This window comes from Pongo pygmaeus, chromosome 19 (genome assembly GCF_028885625.2).
Source record: "Pongo pygmaeus isolate AG05252 chromosome 19, NHGRI_mPonPyg2-v2.0_pri, whole genome shotgun sequence".
NCBI lineage: Eukaryota > Metazoa > Chordata > Mammalia > Primates > Hominidae > Pongo > Pongo pygmaeus.
The window spans coordinates 46,025,490-46,049,537 of record NC_072392.2 but is presented as its reverse complement, the minus strand read 5'-3'; the positions used below and the strand labels follow the sequence as shown (position 1 = coordinate 46,049,537).

The window sequence follows — 24,048 nt, the reverse complement described above, 5'->3', positions numbered from 1 at the left end:
AATTTGAGACCAGCCCGGGCAACATAGGGAGATTAATGTCCACAAAAATAAACAAAATTAGCCAGGCAAAGTGCCATGTGCCAGGCAAAGTGGCATCCCCCCTACTCGGGAGGCTGATGTGGGAGAATAACCTGAGCCCAGGAGGTTGAGGCTGCAGTGAGCCGAAATTGTGCCAATGCACTCCAGCCTGGGTGATAGAGCGAGACTCTGTCTGAAAAAAATAAGATAAAATCTCAGTAATTCAAATTTTGTAAAATGTTCTACTTTTATTTTCCATTGGAAAGGAGGAAAATAGTAATGTAAAAAAACTTTTATTTGGAAAATTAGCTACCTATAAAAAGAAGGTTTGTTTAATAAACACAGTGATATGCTTTGCTAGCCATTTTAGGGGGGAAAAAATAAATTCGATTCTCACTTTCTATTACTTATCAAAACAATTTTCAAGTTAATTTTAAAAAGTAAAAAGAGCGAGAAAAAACTAGGTGAATATTTAACTGATTTGGGAAGAAGAGAACCTTCTAAGCATGGGAGCAATAAAAAAGATCTCCAAAAAAAATCTATAAATTTGTTTGCATAAAATTTTAAAATTTTTCTGTAAATTAGAAACCACCAAAATTTTAAAACAATTGAGAAAAGTTGAAAAATATGTTAACAGAAAAACCAAACGCTATAAAATATTTTAAAGAAGTTTATTCTGAGATAATATAAGTGACCACAGCCTGAGGAAAACACAAACCCAAGAAGCCTTGAGTAAGTGGTCCTAAGGCAGTCGGATTACAGTTTGGTTTTATACATTTTAGGGAGGCAGAATTTACACACAAAGACATAAGTCAATACACGGAAGGTATACATTGGTTAGGCCCCAAAAGATGGGATATCTTGAAGCAGGGGTTTGCAGGTTATAGGTGGATTCAGAGATTATTTAATTTGCAATTGTTTAAAGGAGTAAGGCTCTGTCTAAAACTGGGAGTCAGCAGAAAGCAATGTTTTAAGTTAAGATAAGGCTGCTATGTGGCAAGACTGATGGCCTACAGGCTTGACTTAACCCTTACCTGACATGGCCTTAGGTCTTATTTATAACTTAGTATCTTATTGCCAAAAAGAGTCTGTTTTGTCAGTTTTAGGATCTGTATTTTAACATTAACAATTGTCACTTACTGTGCCTAAACTCCAAAGGGGAGGAGATATAATGAGGCATGCCTGACCTCCCTTGTTGTCATGGCAGGGAATTCAGTTTTTAAGGTTTTTCTGGGGTTCCCTTGGCTAAGAGGGGGTCTGTTCAGTCAGCGGAAGGCTTAGGATTATATTTTTAGTTTACAAATATATGCAATTTGTGATCATAAATAATAATGTCTTTAATATATAATGAACATTTACAATTCCATAAGAAAAAATAAACATCAGGTAAGATGGCCAAAGGATTTGAATGCATAATTTACGTAAGAAGAAATTTTTAAATTACATAGAATAATCTTTAATCTCACCAGAAATCACAAAGACAAGAGTTAAAAAACAAAATGCCATCAAATTACTTTTATTTGTTTGAGACAAGGTCTTGCTCTGTCATTCAGGCTGGAGTGCAGTGGCTTGATTATAGCTCACTGCAGCCTTGAACTCCTGGGCTCATGCAATCCTGACTTGGCCTCACCAAGAGATTTCTTATACTCAATAATACCTACTGTTGGTGATAATACGGTGCCTTGAGAGCCATCATGCATTGCTGAGGAGAATAAATCAGTGTAACCAAGAACACAATTTGACAAATAGATACTAAAACCTCAAATATTTATTCTTTGACCTATTTGTTCCGTTTCTGGGACTCTACTCTAACACTGAAACTGTGTCTTAGCTCAGACTGCAATAACAAAATACCATAGACTGGGTGACTTAAACAACAGAGATCTATTTTCTTACAGCTCTAGAGGCTGGAAAGTCCAAATCAAGGTGCCCACAGAGGCTGGACGCTGTGGCTCACACCTGTAATCCCACAACTTTGGGAGGCCGAGGTGGGCAGATCATGAGGTCAGGAGATCGAGACCAGCCTGGCCAACGTGGTGAAACCTTGTCTCTACTAAAAATACAAAAAAAAAAAAAAAAAAAAATTAGCCAGGAGTGGTGGCACTGTCTTGTAATCCCAGCTACTCAGGAGGCTGAGGCAGGAGAATCGCTTGAACCTGGAGGTGGAGGTTGCAGTGAGCCAAGATTGCACCACTGCACTCCAGCCTGGGCGACAGAGCAAGACTCCATCTCAAAAAAAAAAAAAAAAAAAGTGCCCACAGAGTTAGTATCTGGTGAGGGTTATTGAATAAAAATTATAGAAGGCAGTTGTTTTGGACTAAGCTCCTGAACCAGGCCCAACAGACCAGACTAAAAATCAAAATGGAGTAACTCAGACTGAGGTTCCACAACACTAAACTAAAACTAAATTGTTATCTAACCTTTGGAGAAATCACAAAATTTCACCTCCACTGAGCAATAACAAGGCACCTTGCCCTGCCTCCAAAATGTCAATAGAGATTCAATGGGGAACTTGGATCTTTATGCCCACCTGGCAGTAGAGAAGTGGCACTCCCCTTCTTCCACCAGCATGGTATCAGAGGAAGCTTTTCAAAAGAAGATGCAAATAAGATCCCGAGTCTCATAGTGATAGATGCAGGAGAAGCTAAGGAAACCTTGCACAGGGTCTTGCCTGGGCATGCCTGCAACTGACTGGGGGTCCACATGTGCATTGGGAGAATGGGGCAGAGCCACCAATAATTCACACCTTATGCAAGGGGAGAAGCCAGGCCTCTTCGGCTCCCGTGTGGTGACCTGGTATTCAGTCTGTGAAGTGAGAACCTGTTGGATAGACCCTCTTTTTCTTTGTGGAGAGCTTTCTTTTTGCCTAATAAATCCATCTTCACTCTTCAATGTGTCTGTGTGCCTCATTTCCCTAGTTGTGAGACAAGAACTTGGATTTTAGCTGAACTAAGGAGCAAAAAATCCTGCATCAATAGCATTATAACCAAAATGTCCAAGACAAAATAGAAGATCACATATTGTATGAGGAACTAGGAAAATCTCAACTTGAATGAGAAAATTTAATCAGTAGATGCCAACACTGAGATGATGCAGCTGTTGGAATTATCTGAGAAGGATTTTAAAGCAGCCACTATAAAAATAATTCAACAAGCCATTATGAACATGCTTAAAATAAATTAAAAACTTAAAAGTCTCAGCAAAGAAATAAAAGACATTAAGAAAAATGAAAATTTTGAAAAATACAACTCAGGAGGCTGAGGTGGGAGGATCACATCTCTTTTTTTTTTTTCTTTTTCTCCCCTCCCCAAAACCACATTTCTTAAAAAGCAACAACAAGGCTGGGCACAGTGGCTCACGCCTATAATCCCAGCACTTTGGGAGGCTGAAATGAGAGGATCTCTTGAGCTCAGGAGTTTCAGACTAGCCTGGGCAACATAGGGAGACCCTGTTTCTACAAAAATAAAATTTAGCCTGATATGGTGGTGCATGACTGTGGTCCCAGCTACTTGGGAGGCTAAAGTGGGAGGATGGCTTGGGCCTGGGAGGTTAAAGCTGCAGTGAGCCGTGATCATGCCACTGCACTCCAGCCTGGGTAACAGAGCAAGACCCTGTCTGAAAAAGAACAACAACAACAAAAAACTACTGAAATAAAAAGCTCAAGGTATGGGCTTAGCATCGGCGTGGAGAAGACAGAGGAAGGAATCAATGGACTTGAAGACAGAACAGTAGAATTTACCCGAACAACAGAGGAAATAACAGACCAAAAAAAAAAAAAGAGGAAAAAAGAAATAACAGAATCTCAGAGTCTCAACATGTGGGATTATAATAAAAGATCTAACATTCATGTCTTCAGAGTTCAGAACACTAAATAAAAACCAACAAGAGAAAAACAATACCTACTGAGGAAAATTAATTTGAATGAAGTGGATTTTTCATCATCAACCATGGAGATCAGAAGGAAATGATAGAATATTTTCAAGGGCTAAAATAAAAGAACTTTCAATCAAGAATTCTATATCCAGTGAAATTATCATTCAGGAATAAAGGGAAAATAAAGACATTCTCAGACAATGTAAAACTAATAGAATTTGTCTCATCTGTAGATCTGCTCTAAAAGAATGGCTAGAGGAAATTCTCTAAATAGAGTGCATAAAAGAAGGAATCTTGAAACATCGGGAAGGAAGAACAATGAAAACAGCAAAAAACACAGGTAAATACAACAGACTTTTCTTCTCATCTTGAGTTTTCTAAATGATGTTTAACAGTTGAAGCAAAGTGTAACAGTGCCTGATATGATGTATGTATGGGAAATATTTAAGACAATGATGTTTTCAGTGGCAAAGTGGAAAATGACTTAAAGGAAGGTAAGATTTCTACATTTCCCCTGAATTGGCAAAATGTCATTACCAGTAGACCTAGTAGACCTTTGTGGTACTGAAATAGTTTTGTATCTTAATTTTGGTGGTGGTAACAGAAATCTACATGTGCTAAAATAACATAATACTATACACACACATTATATCAATGTTAATTTCCTGGTTTTGATATTATACTAAAGTCATGCAAAATATAACCTCTGGGGAAACTGGATGAAGGGCATATGGGACCTGTCTGTACTATCTTTGCAACTTCTTGTAACTATATAATTATTTCAAAATAAAAAAATTTTAAAACATGTTTTAAAGAATATTTATTGACATAGAGAAATGATCAAGAGATGATATTAAGTGAAAAAAGTAGGATATTAGGCATAACCAAAAATCTATATGGAAAAACCACAAAATTAAAACTAAAAACTTACATGTCTCACTATGAATATAATAGACACTATAAAGCACAAGAGTCAAGACCATGATGAGCTTTGATGTCAGGCTGACCTGGGTCTAGTCTAGCTCTGTCACTTATGTGCTGTGTGATCTCAAGGAAAGTGTTCAATCTTTTTAGGTCTCATTTGCAAAATGAACATAATAATAACTGAGTTGTGTGACGATTACACAAGAAAGTGCATGTAATAACCTCAGTACACAATATGACACATAAAAAGGGGTAAAAAGTGTTAGCTATTATTATTATACAAAAAAATATAATGTTAACTGTGGCTTTTATTGGTGGTAAATTGTGGATTTAAAATATTTTACTTCTTTACATTTTTATGTCTTTAAATTTCTATAATGAACTTATTAATATAAGTTCATTCTTTTATGGAGACATAATTCACATATCATAAAATTAATATATTTTATAATTGTTTTGAGACATGAGGGTCTCACTATGTTGCCCAGGTTGGTCCCAAACTCCTGGCCTTAAGCAATCCTCTTGCCTCAGCCTCCCTAGTCATTGGCATAAGCCACCACATCCGGCCTACTTTTATAATGAAAAAAATAGGAAAATGTTCTAACTTGTGCACTTTTAGGGAAACTAATATAAGACAAATAGGCACGTACCACTGAACATCAGTCCCTTGCAAAGAAATGTAAGTTATGTTTATTACTGTATTAAAGAGATAAAGCTTTGACTTTTCATGAACAATTTTAATACTATCATTTGTTCCTCTGTGTATTTTTCTTCCAGTAGCTTGTCTCATTTGTATCTGTGGAATTTTAATTTATGGAGGTGACTGAGTGATGACACGGAGAGGCTAATGCCACTGAAAGAAAATTTTTATTACTTAAGACTTCCGAGTGAAGAAAGCATGCCACACCATGCAGGGCCACAGGGGAAGCACCAGGTTTGGGTCAGGAAGCAGAACAGAAAGGAGCAAAGGGACAGCCTAAACCAGAATCCTTACTGGAGTTTCCAGAAATGCAAGCCACGACAGGATAAACAGTTGAGGATTGGCTGGTTTGAATAATTCTGGCAGACTCTGAGGCACAAGGGCTATCTCTGGTTGTCTGGTACCTGGTCCTGGGTTGATTTAGACCAGGAGAAATATTAGCTCAGTGTGTGAGAATTAGCAAGGAGATGGTTCATAGTATGGGTTCTGGATCACAGGGGAGATATAAACAACTTTGGCCATTAGTTTGGCCTTGTGAGTAATGGATGACAAATAGACAAACACAGAATCTAAGAAACACAGTTAGAACATAACTGAGGTAGAATTTGCCAAATTCCTATCTATACAATAATTTTTTTAAAAATTCCAGAAATCCCTCATACAGAACTTTGAAACTGTATATAATGCATAATCTTCACCTTCAATCGTGCAAAGGTGTATGAAAAGAGAAACAGAAAGTTACCTTGACTCTGGAACTCATCAGAGAAAAACAAGGGGAAATGGAGAAACATGAAAAAATATATAAGTAGGCTGTGGAAGACTTAGGACTCTGGTACCATTAAATTGCTTATTTCACTTATTCCATTACAATAGAATCATACTTTTTCATATGCAATATTATGTAGACTTTGAAACCAAACTGACTGAATACAAATTTCCCCAGTTTTACTAATTGTGAAACAGTGTGCAAGTTATTTAACCTTTCTACATCTTGGTGTCTTCATCTGTAAAAGCAGAGGAAAGGGTTGCTGAGAGGGTTAACCAAGTTCATGTATGATACCTGGCCCATAGGAAAGTTTTTGTAAGTTTTAGATCTCATTATTGTTTGAATAACCAGATTTCACTGAATATAAGATGTTGGTTTTTCTTGATCTTACCAGAAGGTGTCAGTGGAAGTTTTTTATACTCTCACATCATGCGTGATACTGATTGAAAGAAATTGTAAAATTTCAGAGGAGTTGAAATATTTTAAAGTGCATATTTTAGAATGTATAAAATAAGTTTTGTGCTTTCATTTAATACTAATTTAATGATGTGTGACAGCCACCAACAGACAATTGAAACTGGCAAAATAATGCAATTCAAACATTAAATAATGTAACTCTTACTTCTGTAAATTCCATTTTATTCAATCTTGGTTCTGTTGAGTCAGTAATATCCAGTTGTTTGCAGTGTGATCCTATTTATGGAATGAAGATTATTTGCTAGTTAGTTTGGTTGTAATATATATTTGATATTTATACTATAGTGCTTTAAAAGAACATAAAATTATTTATTAGCTAATGCCTATCCATAATTACAATAAAGTGAATTACATATAGTTGGGTAACATACCAAATACTACAAAATTATTACTTTTCCTGGCTGAGCAAGCAAACCAAATACTAAAAAAAAGGGCCCATATTTTTAATGTCTGGATTGGGATAAAGCAGAAATAAATATGCACATCAATAGTATAAAAGGCTACAAAAACATCTGTGTTGGTTTATGCTAGCAGGTCCTAAAACAAAACACTTTTACAAGCTTTCTTTTTAAAAACTTTATTTTGTCTTTAATGTTTCTTAAATTAAATAATGCATAAAAATGTTCTTTTAGTTAACAAATTCAAATAATACAAAAATATAAGCAACAAAACATGAATATCTTCCTTTTTCTCTACCTTCCATCAGCACTCTCACTCCTTTCTGCCCCAGATGTAACCACTGTCAACAGTTTATCATCCTTCCAGCAACCTTTCTATGCATTTCTGTATGTATACAAATGTGTATATATATATATATATACACACATGTACCTTTTGTTTTTCTATTTATAAATATGATCATTTTGATGTGCAACTTGCTTTTTCATTTACCACTCATAGTAGCTTTTTTTCAAATAGGACCCGGGGCTCAGGGAAAGTTTGTAATGTGTATATAGATTGGGAGTCATCAGCTGTAGTCATGGACTTGAATAAGAAACCCAGAGAATGTGTATAGTGTGTATGGTGACAAGAAAACCTAAAAGGAAACTCTGGAAAACAAAATTTAAGGTGCAAGCAAAAGAAGAGTCAAGAAACAAAAACACTAAAAGGTGATCAAAAATAGAAGAAAAAAATCAAGAGAATGATATCACAAAAACCAAGAAAAAAGAGTTTCATAAAGTAGAGTGATCACTAATGATGAATGTGACAGTTCAAATACAGATTTTTTAAACCTTCATTTGATATGACAATTTATGTAATCCTTATTGACCTTACAAGAGAAAAATACATAAATTGTATGAAAGCTCATGATGAAAGAACTATACACTGGCTTCCTCTCCTACTTCTAATAGTAACTCTTCCTGCCTATCATGGGTTGGCACGAGGGCATAGAAAAGATTTTTCAATCACTCTTGAATTTGGTAAGTGCTAATTATGAGATATCTGTTATTGTGGCCATAGGAGGACTATATAAATTTTCATATAAACTTATGCATTAGATGCAGACATTTCCATCCCAGACCTTCCCCCAAGCTCCAGAGGATTATGCAAATCAGATGTTTCTAGCAGTAACAGTTGCTATTAAGTATACCTGTCTGTCTCTGACTGGAGTTTGAGCAACTTAAGGGTAGGAAACACGTCTTGTCAGTCCTCTTTGCATTCTCTAACTCATTACAGTATCTGGAACTAAGTGAGGGCTCAATGAATATTGACCGAATGAATAGTACAGAAAATAAATACTGTAGTATAGGAGGTGAGAGAAGAAACAATCACTGTCAATTGGAATGCTCTGGAATTTCTGTAATTTTATCAGGATCCCAAATTGAGTTCTCTTAACTCACTCCTTCTGTACCCTCATTCAAAAATAAATGAAGTTATTTCAATTATTTTTTGAAACAAGAGTAAAGGATGAGCTGACTGAAGAATTACAGTTTTTGGAAAATGTGAGAACAGGTAGAAGGAGAAAAGGTTATCAGTAAGGCCCAAATCATTCTTGGAGATCAGTGATCAGGAAGACGGGAAGCATATTTTATTTTTAAAAGTGACAACAGACTTCAGACAATGTATTGTTGTCAGTGTAACAAAAGTAGTCAAATAATCAACTGGAAAAAAATCTACTGGATATTAATTATGTAAATCTCAGGACCCAAACTCTAGTTCCTATGGGACAAGTGAGGTTTTTTTTTTTTTTTTTTTCCACCTAATTTCATATAGGGAAATCTTTCTGAAAACAAAAGCATCAAAATCTGTGACTCTCCATAGGGGTGGTGCTGTCCTCCTTTCCTCCCAGGGAGCATGTTGGAAATTTTTGGGTGAGTTTTTATTGCCACAATGATGAGGAATAGGAGCAGAGGCAGAACTCATGGAATTCCTGCACAATAGACTTTCCCCCTTCAGCAGGACATTCAAGTAGATGAAAAACCTGATTATAATAATTTTGAACCTAGAACCCAACTCTATTTTACATATAAATGCAGAATATAATTTTGCCGTGGAATTTTCCAAGAATATAACCTCTATGAAAATTTGAGGGAGAATTATACTTTGTTTAATTCTGGAACTTTACCAAGAGTTGTTCACCATTTCAGGACTTGTGTAATAGGGAGTAATATAAATTGTATCTGAATTCTAATACAACACACCTGTGTCAGTCTGCATTTCTGGGAATTCTATCTATATATATTCCTTTTGCCCTATTCCAAAATGTCAAAAACAAATAAAATGGTCAATTATATATAATTTTACTTTTCTTATATCTAAAGGTACATTATAAGTAGGTAGAAATGTCTGACTGCTCTATTATGTCTTCTAGCAAAGTTGTGACAAAGCATTTATATATTGAAATACAGTGCATATAATTTTCTTTCTTTTTTTTTTTTTTTTTTAGAAGGAGTCTCACTCTGTCACCCAGGCTGGAGAGCAGTGGTGTGATCTCGGCTCACTGCAACCTCCACCTCCTGGGTTCAAGTGATTCTCCTGCCTCAGCCCCCAAGTAACTGAGATTATGGACACCCACCACCATGCCCGGCTAATTTTTGTATTTTAGTAGAGACAGTCTTTCACTATGTCGGCCAGGCTGGTCTCAAACTCCTGACCTCAAATGATCTGCCCATCTCGGGCTCCCAAAGTGCTGGGATTACAGGCGTGAGCCACTGTGCCCAGCCTCTGAAGAAGTCTTAATCCTAGTATATATAGTAACAGAACTGGATGAGATTATCCAGGGAAATTTAGGTAACATGAAAAGGGAACTCAAGAAACAACATTTGAGAAACAGAGAATAACCCCAGGAGGGTTATAGTGAAGGTGTAGGATATAGGAGTGGGTAGAGTCAAGGAAATTCAAACTAAGGAATTTACGGAGGCAGTGTTCACCTCTGGTAAATCTTAGTGTGAGCCACTGCGCCTGGCCAGTGCATATATTTTCTTATGCCTTTACTTTTATTTCTCCTTTATATCACAGTTATGACATCATATCTTTCTTTTAAAATTCTGTGTATGTAAGAAATATTTTCTAGGAATGTCATAGGATAATAAAAGAGTATTGCAGAGTACTGGTAATAAAATGGACACCAGACTAAAAGGATTGAGAATCACAGATTGCTTTTCTGCTTTTATACATTCTATATCTGGACAGCATGGAAGAGCCTAATTGCCCCTGCAAGAGCTTTGAATAACATCCATCTCATGTTGACTCTTCATCTGAATTCAGTGTCCCCCACCCAAAAAAGAAATAAAAATAAAAATATCAGAGTAATAGGCAGACTTACCAAGCTTGAAATCTGGATTTTGAAAGAATTCATGAAGAACATTCTGAATCTGCAAATCAAAAGAGAAAAAAAAGAAAGAAACCATATGCCACTCCTCAGTTACCACATATTTGTTATTTTAGACTAAAAGCCATCTAGGGGAGGAGCCAAGATGGCAGAATAGGAACAGCTCTGGTCTACAGCTCCCAGTGTGAGCGATGCAGAAGACGGGTGATTTCTGCATTTCCATCTGAGGTACCGTGTTCATCTCACTAGGGAGTGCCAGACAGTGGGCGCAGGTCAGTGGGTGAGCGCACCGTGTGCCAGCCGAAGCAGGGGTGAGGCACTGCCTCACTCGGGAAGCGCAAGGGGTCAGAGAGTTCCCTTTCCAGGGGTGACAGACAGCACCTGGAAAATCGGGCCACTCCCACCCAAATACTGTGCTTTTCCAACGGGCTTAGGAAACGGTGCACCAGGAGATTATAGCCCGCACCTGGCTCAGAGGGTCCTATGCCCACGGAGTCTCCTGATTGCTAGCACAGCAGTCTGAGATCAAACAGCAAGGCGGCAGCGAGGCTGGGGGAGGGGCGCCCGCCATTGCCCAGGCTTGCTTAGGTAAACAAAGGAAGCTCGAACTGGGTGGAGCCCACCACAGCTCAAGGAGGCCTGCCTGCCTCTGTAGGCTCCACCTCTGGGGGCAGGGCACAGACAAACAAAAAGACAGCAGTAACCTCTGCAGACTTAAATGTCCCTGTCTGACAGCTTTGAGGAGAGCAGTGATTCTCCCAGCATGCAGCTGGAGATCTGAGAACAGGCAGACTGCCTCCTCAAGTGGGTCCCTGACCCCTGACCCCCGAGCAGCCTAACTGGGAGGCACCCCCCAGCAGGGGCAGGCTGACACCTCACACGGCCGGCCAGGTACTCCAACAGACCTGCAGCTGAGGGTCCTGTCTGTTAGAAAGAAAACTAACAAACAGAAAGGACATCCACACCAAAAACCCATCTGTATATCACCATCATCAAAGACCAAAAGTAGATAAAACCACAAAGATGGGGAAAAAACAGAGCAGAAAAACTGGAAACTCTAAAAAGCAGAGTGCCTCTCCTCCTCCAAAGGAACACAGTTCCTCACCAGCAACAGAACAAAGCTGGACGGAGAATGACTTTGACGAGCTGAGAGAAGAAGGCTCCAGACGATCAAATTACTCCGAGCTATGGGAGGATATTCAAACCAAAGGCAAAGAAGTTGAAAACTTTGAAAAAAATTTAGAAGAATGTATAACTAGAATAACCAATACAGAGAAGTGCTTAAAGGAGCTGATGGAGCTGAAAACCAAGGCTCGAGAACTACGTGAAGAATGCAGAAGCCTCAGGAGCCGATGTGATCAAATGGAAGAAAGGGTATCAGCCATGGAAGATGAAATGAATGAAATGAAGCGAGAAGGGAAGTTTAGAGAAAAAAGAATAAAAAGAAACGAGCAAAGCCTCCAAGAAATGTGGGACTATGTGAAAAGACCAAATCTACATCTGATTGCTGTATCTGAAAGTGACGGGGAGAATGGAACCAAGCTGGAAAACACTCTGCAGGATATTATCCAGGAGAACTTCCCCAATCTAGCAAGGCAGGCCAACATTCAGATTCAGGAAATACAGAGAACACCACAAAGATACTCCTCGAGAAGAGCAACTCCAAGACACATAATTGTCAGATTCACCAAAGTTGAAATGAAGGAAAAAATGTTAAGGGCAGCCAGAGAGAAAGGTCGAGTTACCCTCAAAGGGAAGCCCATCAGACTAACAGCGGATCTCTCGGCAGAAACCCTACAAGCCAGAAGAGAGTGGGGGCCAATATTCAACATTCTTAAAGAAAAGAATTTTCAAGCCAGAATTTCATATCCAGCCAAACTAAGCTTCATAAGTGAAGGAGAAATAAAATACTTTACAGACAAGCAAATGCTGAGAGATTTTGTCACCACCAGGCCTGCCCTAAAAGAGCTCCTGAAGGAAGCGCTAAACATGGAAAGGAACAACCAGTACCAGCCACTGCAAAATCATACCAAAATGTAAAGACCATCGAGACTAGGAAGAGACTGCATCAACTAACGAGCAAAATAACCAGCTAACATCATAATGACAGGATCAAATTCACACATAACAATATTAACTTTAAATGTAAGTGGACTAAATGCTCCAATTAAAAGACACAGACTGGCAAATTGGATAAAGACTCAAGACCCATCAGTGTGCTGTATTCAGGAAACCCATCTCACGTGCAGAGACACACACAGGCTCAAAATAAAAGCATGGAGGAAGATCTACCAAGCAAATGGAAAACAAAAAAAGGCAGGGGTTGCAATCCTAGTCTCTGATAAAACAGACTTTAAACCAACAAAGATCAAAAGAGACAAAGAAGGCCATTACATAATGGTAAAGGGATCAATTCAACAAGAAGAGCTAACTATCCTAAATATATATGCACCCAATACAGGAGCATCCAGATTCATAAAGCAAGTCTGAGTGACGTACAAAGAGACTTAGACTCCCACACATTGATAATGGGAGACTTTAACACCCCACTGTCAACATTAGACAGATCAATGAGACAGAAAGTCAACAAGGATACCCAGGAATTGAACTCAGCTCTGCACCAAGCAGACCTAATAGACATCTACAGAACTCTCCACCCCAAATCAACAGAATATACATTTTTTTCAGCACCACACCACACCTATTCCAAAATTGACCACATACTTGGAAGTAAAGCTCTCCTCAGTAAATGTAAAAGAACAGAAATTATAACAAACTATCTCTCAGATCACTGCAATCAAGCTAGAACTCAGGATTAAGAATCTCACTCAAAACCGCTCAACTACATGGAAACTGAACAACCTGCTCCTGAATGACTACTGGGTACATAATGAAATGAATGCAGAAATAAAGATGTTCTTTGAAACCAACGAGAACCAAGACACAACATACCAGAATCTCTGGGATGCATTCAAAGCAGTGTGTAGAGGGAAATTTATAGCACTAAATGCCCACAAGAGAAAGCAGGAAAGATCCAAAATTGACACCCTAACATCACAATTAAAAGAACTAGAAAAGCAAGAGCAAACACATTCAAAAACTAGCAGAAGGCAAGAAATAACTAAAATCAGAGCAGAACTGAAGGAAATAGAGACACAAAAAACCCTTCAAAAAATTAATGAATCCAGGAGCTGGTTTTTTGAAAGGATCCACAAAATTGATAGACCGCTAGCAAGATTAATAAAGAAAAAAAGAGAGAAGAGTCAAATAGATGCAATAAAAAATGATAAAGGGGATATCACCACTGATCCCACAGAAATACAAACTACCATCAGAGAATACTACAAACACCTCTACACAAATAAGCTAGAAAATCTAGAATAAATGGATAAATTCCTCAACACATACACCCTCCCAAGACTAAACCAGGAAGAAGTTGAATCTCTGAATAGACCAATAACAGGAGCTGAAATTGTGGCAATAATCAATAGCTTACCAACCAAAAAGAGTCCAGGACCAGATGGGTTCACAGCCGAATTCTACCAGAGGTACAAGGAGGAGCTGGTACCGTTCCTTCTGAAACTATTCCAATCAATAGAAAAAGAAGGAATCCTCCCTAACTCATTTTATGAGGCCAGCATCATCCTGATACCAAAGCCTGGCAGAGACACAACAAAAAAAGAGAATTTTAGACCAATATCCCTGATGAACATCAATGCAAAAATCCTGAATAAAATACTGGCAAACCGAATCCAGCAGCACATCAAAAAGCTTATCCACCATGATCAAGTGGGCTTCATCCCTGGGATGCAAGGCTGGTTCAACATATGCAAATCAATAAACATAATCCAGCATATAAACAGAACCAACGACAAAAATCACACAATTATCTCAATAGATGCAGAAAAGGCCTTTGACAAAATTCAACAATGCTTCATGCTAAAAACTCTCAATAAATTAGGTATTGATGGGACGTTTCTCAAAATAATAAGAGCTATCTATGACAAACCCACAGCCAATATCATACTGAATGGGCAGAAACTGGAAGCATTCCCTTTGAAAACTGGCACAAGACAGGGATGCCCTCTCTCACCACTTCTATTCAACATAGTGTTGGAAGTTCTGGCCAGGGCAATTAGGGAGGAGAAGGAAATAAAGGGTATTCAATTAGGAAAAGAGGAAGTCAAATTGTCCCTGTTTGCAGATGACATGATTGTATATCTAGAAAACCCCATTGTCTCAGCCCAAAATCTCCTTAAGCTGATGAGCAACTTCAGCAAAGTCTCAGGATACAAAATCAATGTACAAAAATCACAGGCATTCTTATACACCAATAACAGACAAACAGAGAGCCAAATCATGAGTGAACTCCCATTCACAATTGCTTCAAAGAGAATAAAATACCTAGGAATCCAACTTACAAGGGATGTGAAGGACCTCTTCAAGGATAACTACAAACCACTGCTCCAGGAAATAAAAGAGGATACAAACAAATGGAAGAACATTCCATGCTCAGGGTAGGAAGAATCAATATCGTGGAAATGGCCATACTGCCCAAGGTAATTTACAGATTCAATGCCATCCCCATCAAGCTACCAATGACTTTCTTCACAGAATTGGAAAAAACTACTTTAAAGTTCATATGGAACCAAAAAAGAGCCCGCATCGCCAAGTCAATCGTAAGCCAAAAGAACAAAGCTGGAGGCATCACGCTACCTGACTTCAAACTATGCTACAAGGCTACAGTAACCAAAACAGCATGGTACTGGTACCAAAACAGAGATATAGATCAATGGAACAGAACAGAGCCGTCAGAAATAACGCCACATATCTACAACTATCTGATCTTTGACAAATCTGAGAAAAACAAGAAATGGGGAAAGGATTCCCTATTTAATAAATGGTGCTGGGAAAACTGGCTAGCCATATGTAGAAAGCTGAAAGTGGATCCCTTCCTTACACCTCATACAAAAATCAATTCAAGATGGATTAAAGACTTAAACATTAGACCTAAAACCATAAAAACCCTAGAAGAAAACCTAGGCATTACCATTCAGGACATAGGCATGGGCAAGGACTTCATGTCTAAAACACCAAAAGCAATGGCAACAAAAGCCAAAATTGACAAATGAGATCTAATTAAACTAAAGAGCTTCTGCACAGCAAAAGAAACTACCATCAGAGTGAACAGGCAACCTACAAAATGGGAGAAAATTTTCGCAACCTACTCATCTGACAAAGGGCTAATATCCAGAATCTACAATGAACTCCAACAAATTTACAAGAAAAAAACAAACAACCCCATCAAAAAGTGGGTGAAGAACATGAACAGATACTTCTCAAAAGAAGACATTTATGCAGCCAAAAAACACATGAAAAAATGCTCATGATCACTGGCCATCAGAGAAATGCAAATCAAAACCACAATGAGATACCATCTCACACCAGTTAGAATGGCAATCATTAAAAAGTCAGGAAACAACAGGTGCTGGAGAGGATGTGGAGAAATAGGAACACTTTTACACTGTTGGTGGGACTGTAAACTAGTTCAACCCTTGTGGAAGTCAGTGTGGTGATTCCTCAGGGATCTAGAACTAGAAATTCCATTTGACCCAGCCATCCCATTACTGGGTATATACCCAAAGGACTATAAATCATGCTGCTATAAAGACACATGCACACGTATGTTTATTGTGGCATTATTCACAATAGCAAAGACTTGGAACCAACCCAAATGTCCAACAATGATAGACTGGATTAAGAAAATGTGGCACATATACACTATGGAATACTATGCAGCCATAAAAAATGATGAGTTCATGTCCTTTGTAGGGACATGGATGAAATTGGAAATCATCATTCTCAGTAAACTATCACAAGAACAAAAAACCAAACACCGTATATTCTCACTCATAGGTGGGAATTGAACAATGAGAACACATGGACACAGGAAGGGGAACATCACACTTCGGGGACTGTTGTGGGGTGGGGGGAGGGGGGAGGGATAGCATTGGGAGATATACCTAATGCTAGATGACGAGTTAGTGGGTGCAGTGCACCAGCATGGCACATGTATACATATGTAACTAACCTGCGCATTGCGCACATGTACCATAAAACCTAAAGTATAATAATAACAAATAAATAAAAAAAAAGCAAACAGGCTAAAAATAAAAATAAAAAATAAAATAAAATAAAAGCCATCTATAGTCTTTCTATTTTAGTATTGGGTGATCTTTCCAACCCAAGGACAGAAATAGTAATAAGTCACATGTACTTTCTACAAGAGGGTCTTCAAAAAGTTCATGGAAAATGTGTATTACGAAAAAATATGCATGGATTTCAATTTTTTTTGCACCAAAATAAACTTGTCATAACTTGTTATGTCTGAACAAGATCTAGCTTGAAGAACTAAAAAGGATAAGACATCAGTTTGAAAAGAACCCCTATTAGAGCAACATGAATTCTTCTAAAATTGAAGCAAAAACATTAAATTTATGGTGAAGCTTGGTGGGAAGAATGGTGAAATCACTGGTGTTTTATGAAGTGTTTATGGGGACAATGCTCCAAAGAAATCAGCAGTTTACAAATGGATAATTCATTTTAAGAAAGGATGAAATGATGTTGAAGATAAAGCCCGTGGCGCAGAGTATCCACACCAATTTGCAAGAAAAAAAATCATCTTGCTCATGCCCTTATTGAAGAGGGCTAAAAATTAACAGCAGAAGCAATAGCCAACATATAGACATCTTAGTTGGCTCTGCTTACACAATTCTGACTGAAAAATTAAAGTTGAAAAAATTTCCAGTCAATGGGTGCCAAAACCATTTCACCCAGATCAGATGCAGACAAGAACAGAGCTTCAAATGGAAATTTTAAACAAGTGGAATGAAGATCCTGAAGCATTTCTTCCAAGAATTGTACCAGGAGAGGAAACATGGCTTTACCAGCACGATCCTGAAGACAAAGCACAATCAAAGCAATGGTTGGTTACCAAGAGGTGGAAGTGGTCCTGTCAAAGCAAAAGCAGACTTATCAAGAGCAAAGGTCACGGCAACAGTTTTTGGGATCCTCAAGGCATTTTGCTTATTAACTTTCTGGAAGACCAAAGAACAATAACATCTGTTTACTATAAGAGTGTTCTGAGAAACACTAGCTAAACCTTTAGCAAAAAAATGTCTGGGAAAGCTTCACCAGACAGTCCTTCTCCACCATAACAATGCTGTTGCTCATTCTTCTCATCAAACAAGGGCAAGCTGGGCACAGTGGCACACACCTGTAGTCCCAGCTACTCAGGAGGCTAAGGTAGAAGAACTATGAATTTGTGCCAGCCTGGACAAAATAGCAACACCCATCTCCACTAACAAAACAAGAACAATTTTGTGAGAGTTTCAATGAGAAATCATCAGGCATCCACCTTACAGTACTGATTTAGCTTCTTCTGACTTTATATTTTATAATCTTAAAAAAAAATTAAAGGACACCTATTTTTCGTCAGTTAATAATGCAAAAAAGACTGCATTGAAATGGTTAAATTCCCAGGACCCTCAGTTCTTTAGGGATGGACTAAATGGCTGGTATCATCACTTACAAGTGTCTTAAACTTGATGGAGACTCTTTTTATTTATTTATTTGCCATTTAAAAAGTAATGGCAAAAACCACAATTATTTCTGCACCAAGCTAGTATTTGAGACAGGGTTTCACCATGTTGGCCAGGCTGGTCTTGCACTCGTGGGCACAAGCGATCCTTCTGCCTCAGCCTCCCAAAGTGCTGGGATTACAGGCCTGAGCCATGGTGCCCTGCCTGATGGAGCTTCTGTTGAGATATAAAGTTTATATTTTTATTATCTTTTAATTCAATTTTTCCACACACTTTTTGAAGTCTCCTCTTAGAATACTTAAGGGTATATAAAGTTATTTTACACATATATTCTCAATGATTCCCAACCTTTTTGTGTGATTAGGATTGGGATGCTGACAGTGACCCCATTTTGCCTCCTCCAGGGGACATTTCTAGCAACTCTCAGACACAGCATGATGGAGCTAAGGCACTTTTGGCAAGCACTTTGGCCATCCAAAGAATCCTCTATACTTTCTCATTCTTCAATTACTAAAAATGAAATTTCCAAGTTCTTCTTAGTCCATTTTTAAAAACATTTTATTTTTTAGAGAAGTTTTAAGTGCACAGGAAAATTGAGCAGAAAGTACAAAGAGCTCCCCCACCATGTGTGTGCGTGCACGTGTGATATATATATCACATATGTATATATCACATATATGTATCACATATATATATCACATATATATATCACATATATATATATTTTGTTGTTGTTGTTGTTGTTTTGTTTTTAAGAGACAGAGTCCCTCTCTGTTCCCCTGGCTGGAGTGCAGTGGCATGATCATGGCTTAGTGCAGCTTTGACCTCCTGGACTCAAGCAATCCTCCCACCTTAGCCACCCAAGAAGCTGGAACCACAGCCTGGAAAATTTTTAAATTCTTCGTAAAAGTAGGGTCTCCCTATATTGGCTAGGCTGGTCTCGAATTCCTGGCCTCAAGCAATCCTCCCACCTCGGCCTACAAAAGTGCTGGGATTATAGGTGTGAGCCACCACACCCAACCAGATATGTCTTCTGCTAATATTTTCTCCCAGTCTGTGGCTTGTCTTCCTTGATCTATTTTTAATCATTCACTTTAAACTGAAAATATGCTTAGCATTGTATCTAATGAAAAAGTATTTCCAAATCCATATACACTTAAGAGAAAGCATTTAACTCTCAGAGTACAGTTGTTCTCTAGAGCTAAGAGACAGTCTTGCAGGTCTCACAGAAATAGTCACACATACAAACACACACACAACAAACAAACAAATGAAATATATGTTGGTTTATAATGATGAGTTTGGGAACCTCAGCCAGAGTCAAGATTTTAGAAATCTAGCTGGAATTTTTTTTTTGTAATGCTCAAAAGAAATTGAAGGAATCAACACTCATGGACCAGACAGGTCAAGACTTACCTCAGCAATACTGAAAATTCCAAGGGAGGCTTCTAGTATGCTACTCAATATTCTAGCAATTGCCCTTTTACCACTTACCCCACCTACCTTTCACATATACCCCCAATTTTCTTACCACTGATTTAGGAATCATTCCTTTAGGGTCTAGAATCCATTCATCGAATTGCTCCTGCAGAGCCTGTTTCCGTGTGTTGGCCACCTTGACTTTGATTTTGTCTATGCTTTCTCTTTGTTTTCTATTCTGTTTAACATTCTCCTTCATCTTGGATACTCTGCAGGATGTAGGTATAGAAAACATGTTGAGTTAATGCCCTTGGATTTGGTCCAGATTGGAACACAGGAATTCAGACTCTCTTTGAAAATGTTTGCCAGTCTTTTCTCCATAAAATCTTTGATTCAGGCCTGTAGTGAACCCTTCTTCCACAAGCACTTATTGAATTTGGCATTAATCATAGAGTGCTTTCTACTATTTGACTTTTTATAGAGGTAGGCCTTATTTTACTCAACTAAATACTAGACTTAAGAAGTATTGGTAGGAATGTGAATTAGTACAACCATTGTGGAAAACAGTAGGGAGGTTCCTCAAAAAAATAAAAACAGAATTACTACATGATCCAGCAGTCTCACTTCTGGATATTTACCCAAAAGATCTGAAATCAGTTTGTCAAAGAGATGGCTGCACTTCCATGTTCACTGTGACACTATTCACAATAGCCAAGTGATAGAACCAACCTAAGTGTCCTCCAACAGACAAATGGATAGAGGAAATGTGGTTTATAATACAATGGAGGGGCCAGGCACAGTGGCTCATGCCCGTAATCCCAGCACTTTGGGAGGCCGAGACAGGCGGATCACAAGGTCAGAAGATCAAGACCATCCTGGCTAACACGGTGAAACCCTGTCTCTACTAAAAATACAAAAATTAGCCATGCATGGTGGCATGCACCTGTAGTCCCAGCTACTCCTGAGGCTGAGGCAGGAGAATGGCGTGAACCCAGGAGGCAGAGCTTGCAGTGAGCTGAGATCACACCACTGCACTCCAGACTGGGCAACAGAGCGAGACTCTGGCTCAATAAATAAATAAATAAATATAATGGAATACTATACAGCCTTAAAAAAGAAAGAAATTCTGTCATTTCTGATAGCATGAATGAAATTGGAGAACATTATGCTAAGTGAAAAAAGCCAGGCACAGAAAGACAAATACCACTAGTTTTCAATTATTTGTGCAATATAAAACAAACAAGCACATAGAAGCAGAGAGTAGAATGGTGGTTACAGAGGCTGGGAATGGGGGAAATGGAGATATGATTGTCAAAGGGTGTAAAATCTCATTTGGACAAGATGAATAAGTTTTAGTGTACATTTCAAAATTGCTGAGAGTAAATTTCAAATGTTCTCACCACAAAAAAATGATATGTATTTGAGGTGATAGATATGCTAATTTGTTTGATTTCATTATTTCACATTGTATTCACAAATTATAACATCACTTTGACCTTGCAAATGTGTATAATTATAAGATATTGATTTACAACTTAAAAAACAGGTAGTAAAAATAGCTCTAGAAGCTGCTATATATGCTGAAAAGGCAAAGTTGGATGCAATAAGGCCTTAGGGTAGTGAGCTTCTCTCTTCCCTGGACATAGAAATCATCTGAAGGGACTGATTTCAGGTGTTGGGAACAGGCCCCCAAATCTGGCCATAAACTGACCCCAAAACTGGCCATAAAAAAAAATCTGCAGCACTGTGACATGTTCGTGATGGCCATGATGCTCACGCTGAAGGTTGTGGGTTTACCAGAATGAGGGCAAGGAAACCTGGCCCACCCAGGGCAGAAAACCGCTTAAGGCATTCCTAAGCCACAAACAATAGCATGAGCGATCTGTGCCTTAAGGACATGTTCCTGCTGCAGATAACTAGCCAGAGAGCCCATCCCTTTGTTTCAGCCCATCCCTTTTTTTCCCATTTTAGTTAATCTATAATCTATAGAAACAATGTTTATCACTGGCTTGCTGTCAATAAATATGTGGGTAAAACTCTGTTCGAGGCTCTCAGCTCTGAATACTGTCAGCCCTCTGATTTCCCACTCCATGCTCTATATTTCTGTGTGTGTGTCTTTAATTCCTCTAGCACCGCTGGGTTAGGGTCTCCATGACCGAGCTGGTCTCGGCAAATGGCGCCCATACATGGGGCTGGAACCTGGGTCAAAGAGTTGCTAGAGTGACAGTTGGAGAACGTGGAACTAAGCTGGAGGACACCCGAGTACTCTTAAGCAGTCCCCATGGTGAATAAGAAGGGGAGCTTGGAAGCATCAGGGTAACAATAGGACAAGTTTGGGCCCTGGTTCATTCCACCTTGGAACCTTTTCACACTGATAATGAGGAGGAAGGAAAGTATAATGAAGTAACCAAAGAGGCGACAGAGCAGGTTTGTTTGCCAGCTAAAGCTAAAGTGGCAAAGGAGGGAGAGGTTTGTCCCTACCCTTCTGCACCCCCTCATTATTTTGAAGAAAAAGAATGGCCTGACCCTCCAGATCTTTCTTTTCTGGAGGACACTGGGTGAAAAGTAGTTGCCCAGTGACTGTCCAAGCAGCACCTCAAGTGACTGCTCTCAGTTCTATTCAAGCAGGAATTCAGCAAGCTAGAAGAGAGGGTGATTTAGAGGCCTGGCAGTTCTCTGTTAGGATACACCCACCAGATCAACAGGGAAATATTATAGCTACATTTGAGCCTTTTCCTTTTAAATTACTCAAAGAATTTAAACAAGCTATTAATCAATATGGACCAGGTTCTCTTTTTGTAATGAGACTGTTAAAGAGTGTTGCTGTCTCCAGTCATTTGTTGCCAGTGGGAATGATAGGATTATTTCTAGGTAGATCTAGTTTAAATTTAAAAGGAGTGCAAGTACATACAGGAGTCATTGATTCAGATTACAATGGGGAAATTCAAATTGTTATATCTACTTCTGTTCCCTGGAAAGCAAAGCCAGGAGAGCATATAGCACAGCTCCTGATTGTGCCGAATGTGGAAATGGTGAAAAATGAAATTAAACGAACAGGAGGATTTGGAATCACAAATAAACAAGGCAAAGCAGCTTATAGGGTGAATCAAATTACTGATAAATGTCCTATAACTATTCAGGGAAAGAAATTTAAAGGTTTGTTAGATACAGGAACAGACATTTCAATCATTTCTCTACAGCACTGGCCATCCATGTGGCCAATTCAACCCACTCAATTTAACATAGTTGGAGTTGGTAAAGCCCCTGAAGTATATAAAAGTAGTTATATTTTGCATTGTGAAGGGCCCAATGGACAACTTGGGACTATTCAACCAATTATAACTTCTGTACCTATAAATTTTGGGGGGAGAGATTTATTACAACAATGGGGAGCACAAGTTCTAATTCCAGAACAATGATATAGTCCTCAAAGTCAACATATGATGCATGAAATGGGGTGTGTCTCTGGTGTAGGACTAGGAAAAAATTTGCAAGATTTGAAGGAACTGCTTGAAGTGGAAAGACAAAGTTCCCACCAAGGTTTAGGATATCATTTTTTATGGCAGCCATTTTTAAGCCTCCAGAACCTATACCTTTAAAATGGTTAACCGATAAGCCAATTTGGATAGAACCATGGCCACTAAGTAAAGAGAAACTGGAGGCTTTGGAGGACTTAGTTACTGAACAATTAGAAAAAGGACACATAGCTCCAACATTTTCCCCTTAGAATTCTCCAGTTTTCATAATTAAGAAAAAATCAGGTAAATAGAGAATGTTAACTGACTTAAGAGCCATTAATTTAGTTATACAACCTATGGGGACATTGCAGCCAGGACTGTCTTCTCCTGCTATGATTCCAAAAAATTGGCCTTTAATAGTCATAGATTTAAAAGACTGTTTCTTTACTATTCCCTTAGCTGAGCTAGACTGTGAACAGTTTCCATTTACAATTCCTGTGGTAAACAACCTGCAGCCTGCTAAGTGTTTTCATTGGAAAGTGTTGCCACAAGGCATGTTAAACAGTCCAACAATTTGCCAGATGTATGTAGGGCAAGCAATTGAACCTACTCATAAAAAATTTTCACAGTATTACATTATTCATTATATGGATGATATGTTTTGTGCTGCTCCCACTCAAGAAATATTACTCCAATGTTATGATCACTTGCAAAACTCGATTTCTCATGCCAGTTTAATTATAGCTCCTGACAAAATTCAGACTTATTCCTACTTGGAGACCTTAGTAAATGACCCTACAATAGTGCCACAGAAAGTAACCATATGTAGGGATCAACTGAAAACATTAAATGACTTTCAAAAATTACTAGGGGACATTAATTGGATGCGACCTGCTCTAGGCATTCCTACCTATGCCATAAGTAATCTATTTTCTATCCTTAGAGGAGATCCTAGTCTCACTAGCCCTCAGCAATTAACAAAGGAGGCTGAGGCAGAGTTACAGCTGATTGAAAAGCAAGTGCATAAGACTCAAATAAAT

The 24,048-nt window shown here is 38.4% G+C and overlaps 1 protein-coding gene across 2 annotated transcripts in view; it reads right to left on the bottom strand.

The window, feature by feature from the left end:
* Positions 1 to 24,048, bottom strand: part of EFCAB5 (EF-hand calcium binding domain 5) — a 183,751-nt gene that overhangs the window by 112,648 nt on the left and 47,055 nt on the right. For both annotated transcript variants that reach the window (XM_054458178.2, XM_054458180.2), the window contains exons 5-7: positions 19,663 to 19,819; positions 10,525 to 10,573; positions 6,904 to 6,974 (exon numbers count right to left, since the gene is read on the bottom strand). In XM_054458178.2, coding sequence (XP_054314153.2) covers positions 6,904 to 6,974; positions 10,525 to 10,573; positions 19,663 to 19,819 — 277 coding nt within the window. The remainder of the gene's footprint in view (positions 1 to 6,903; positions 6,975 to 10,524; positions 10,574 to 19,662; positions 19,820 to 24,048) is intronic.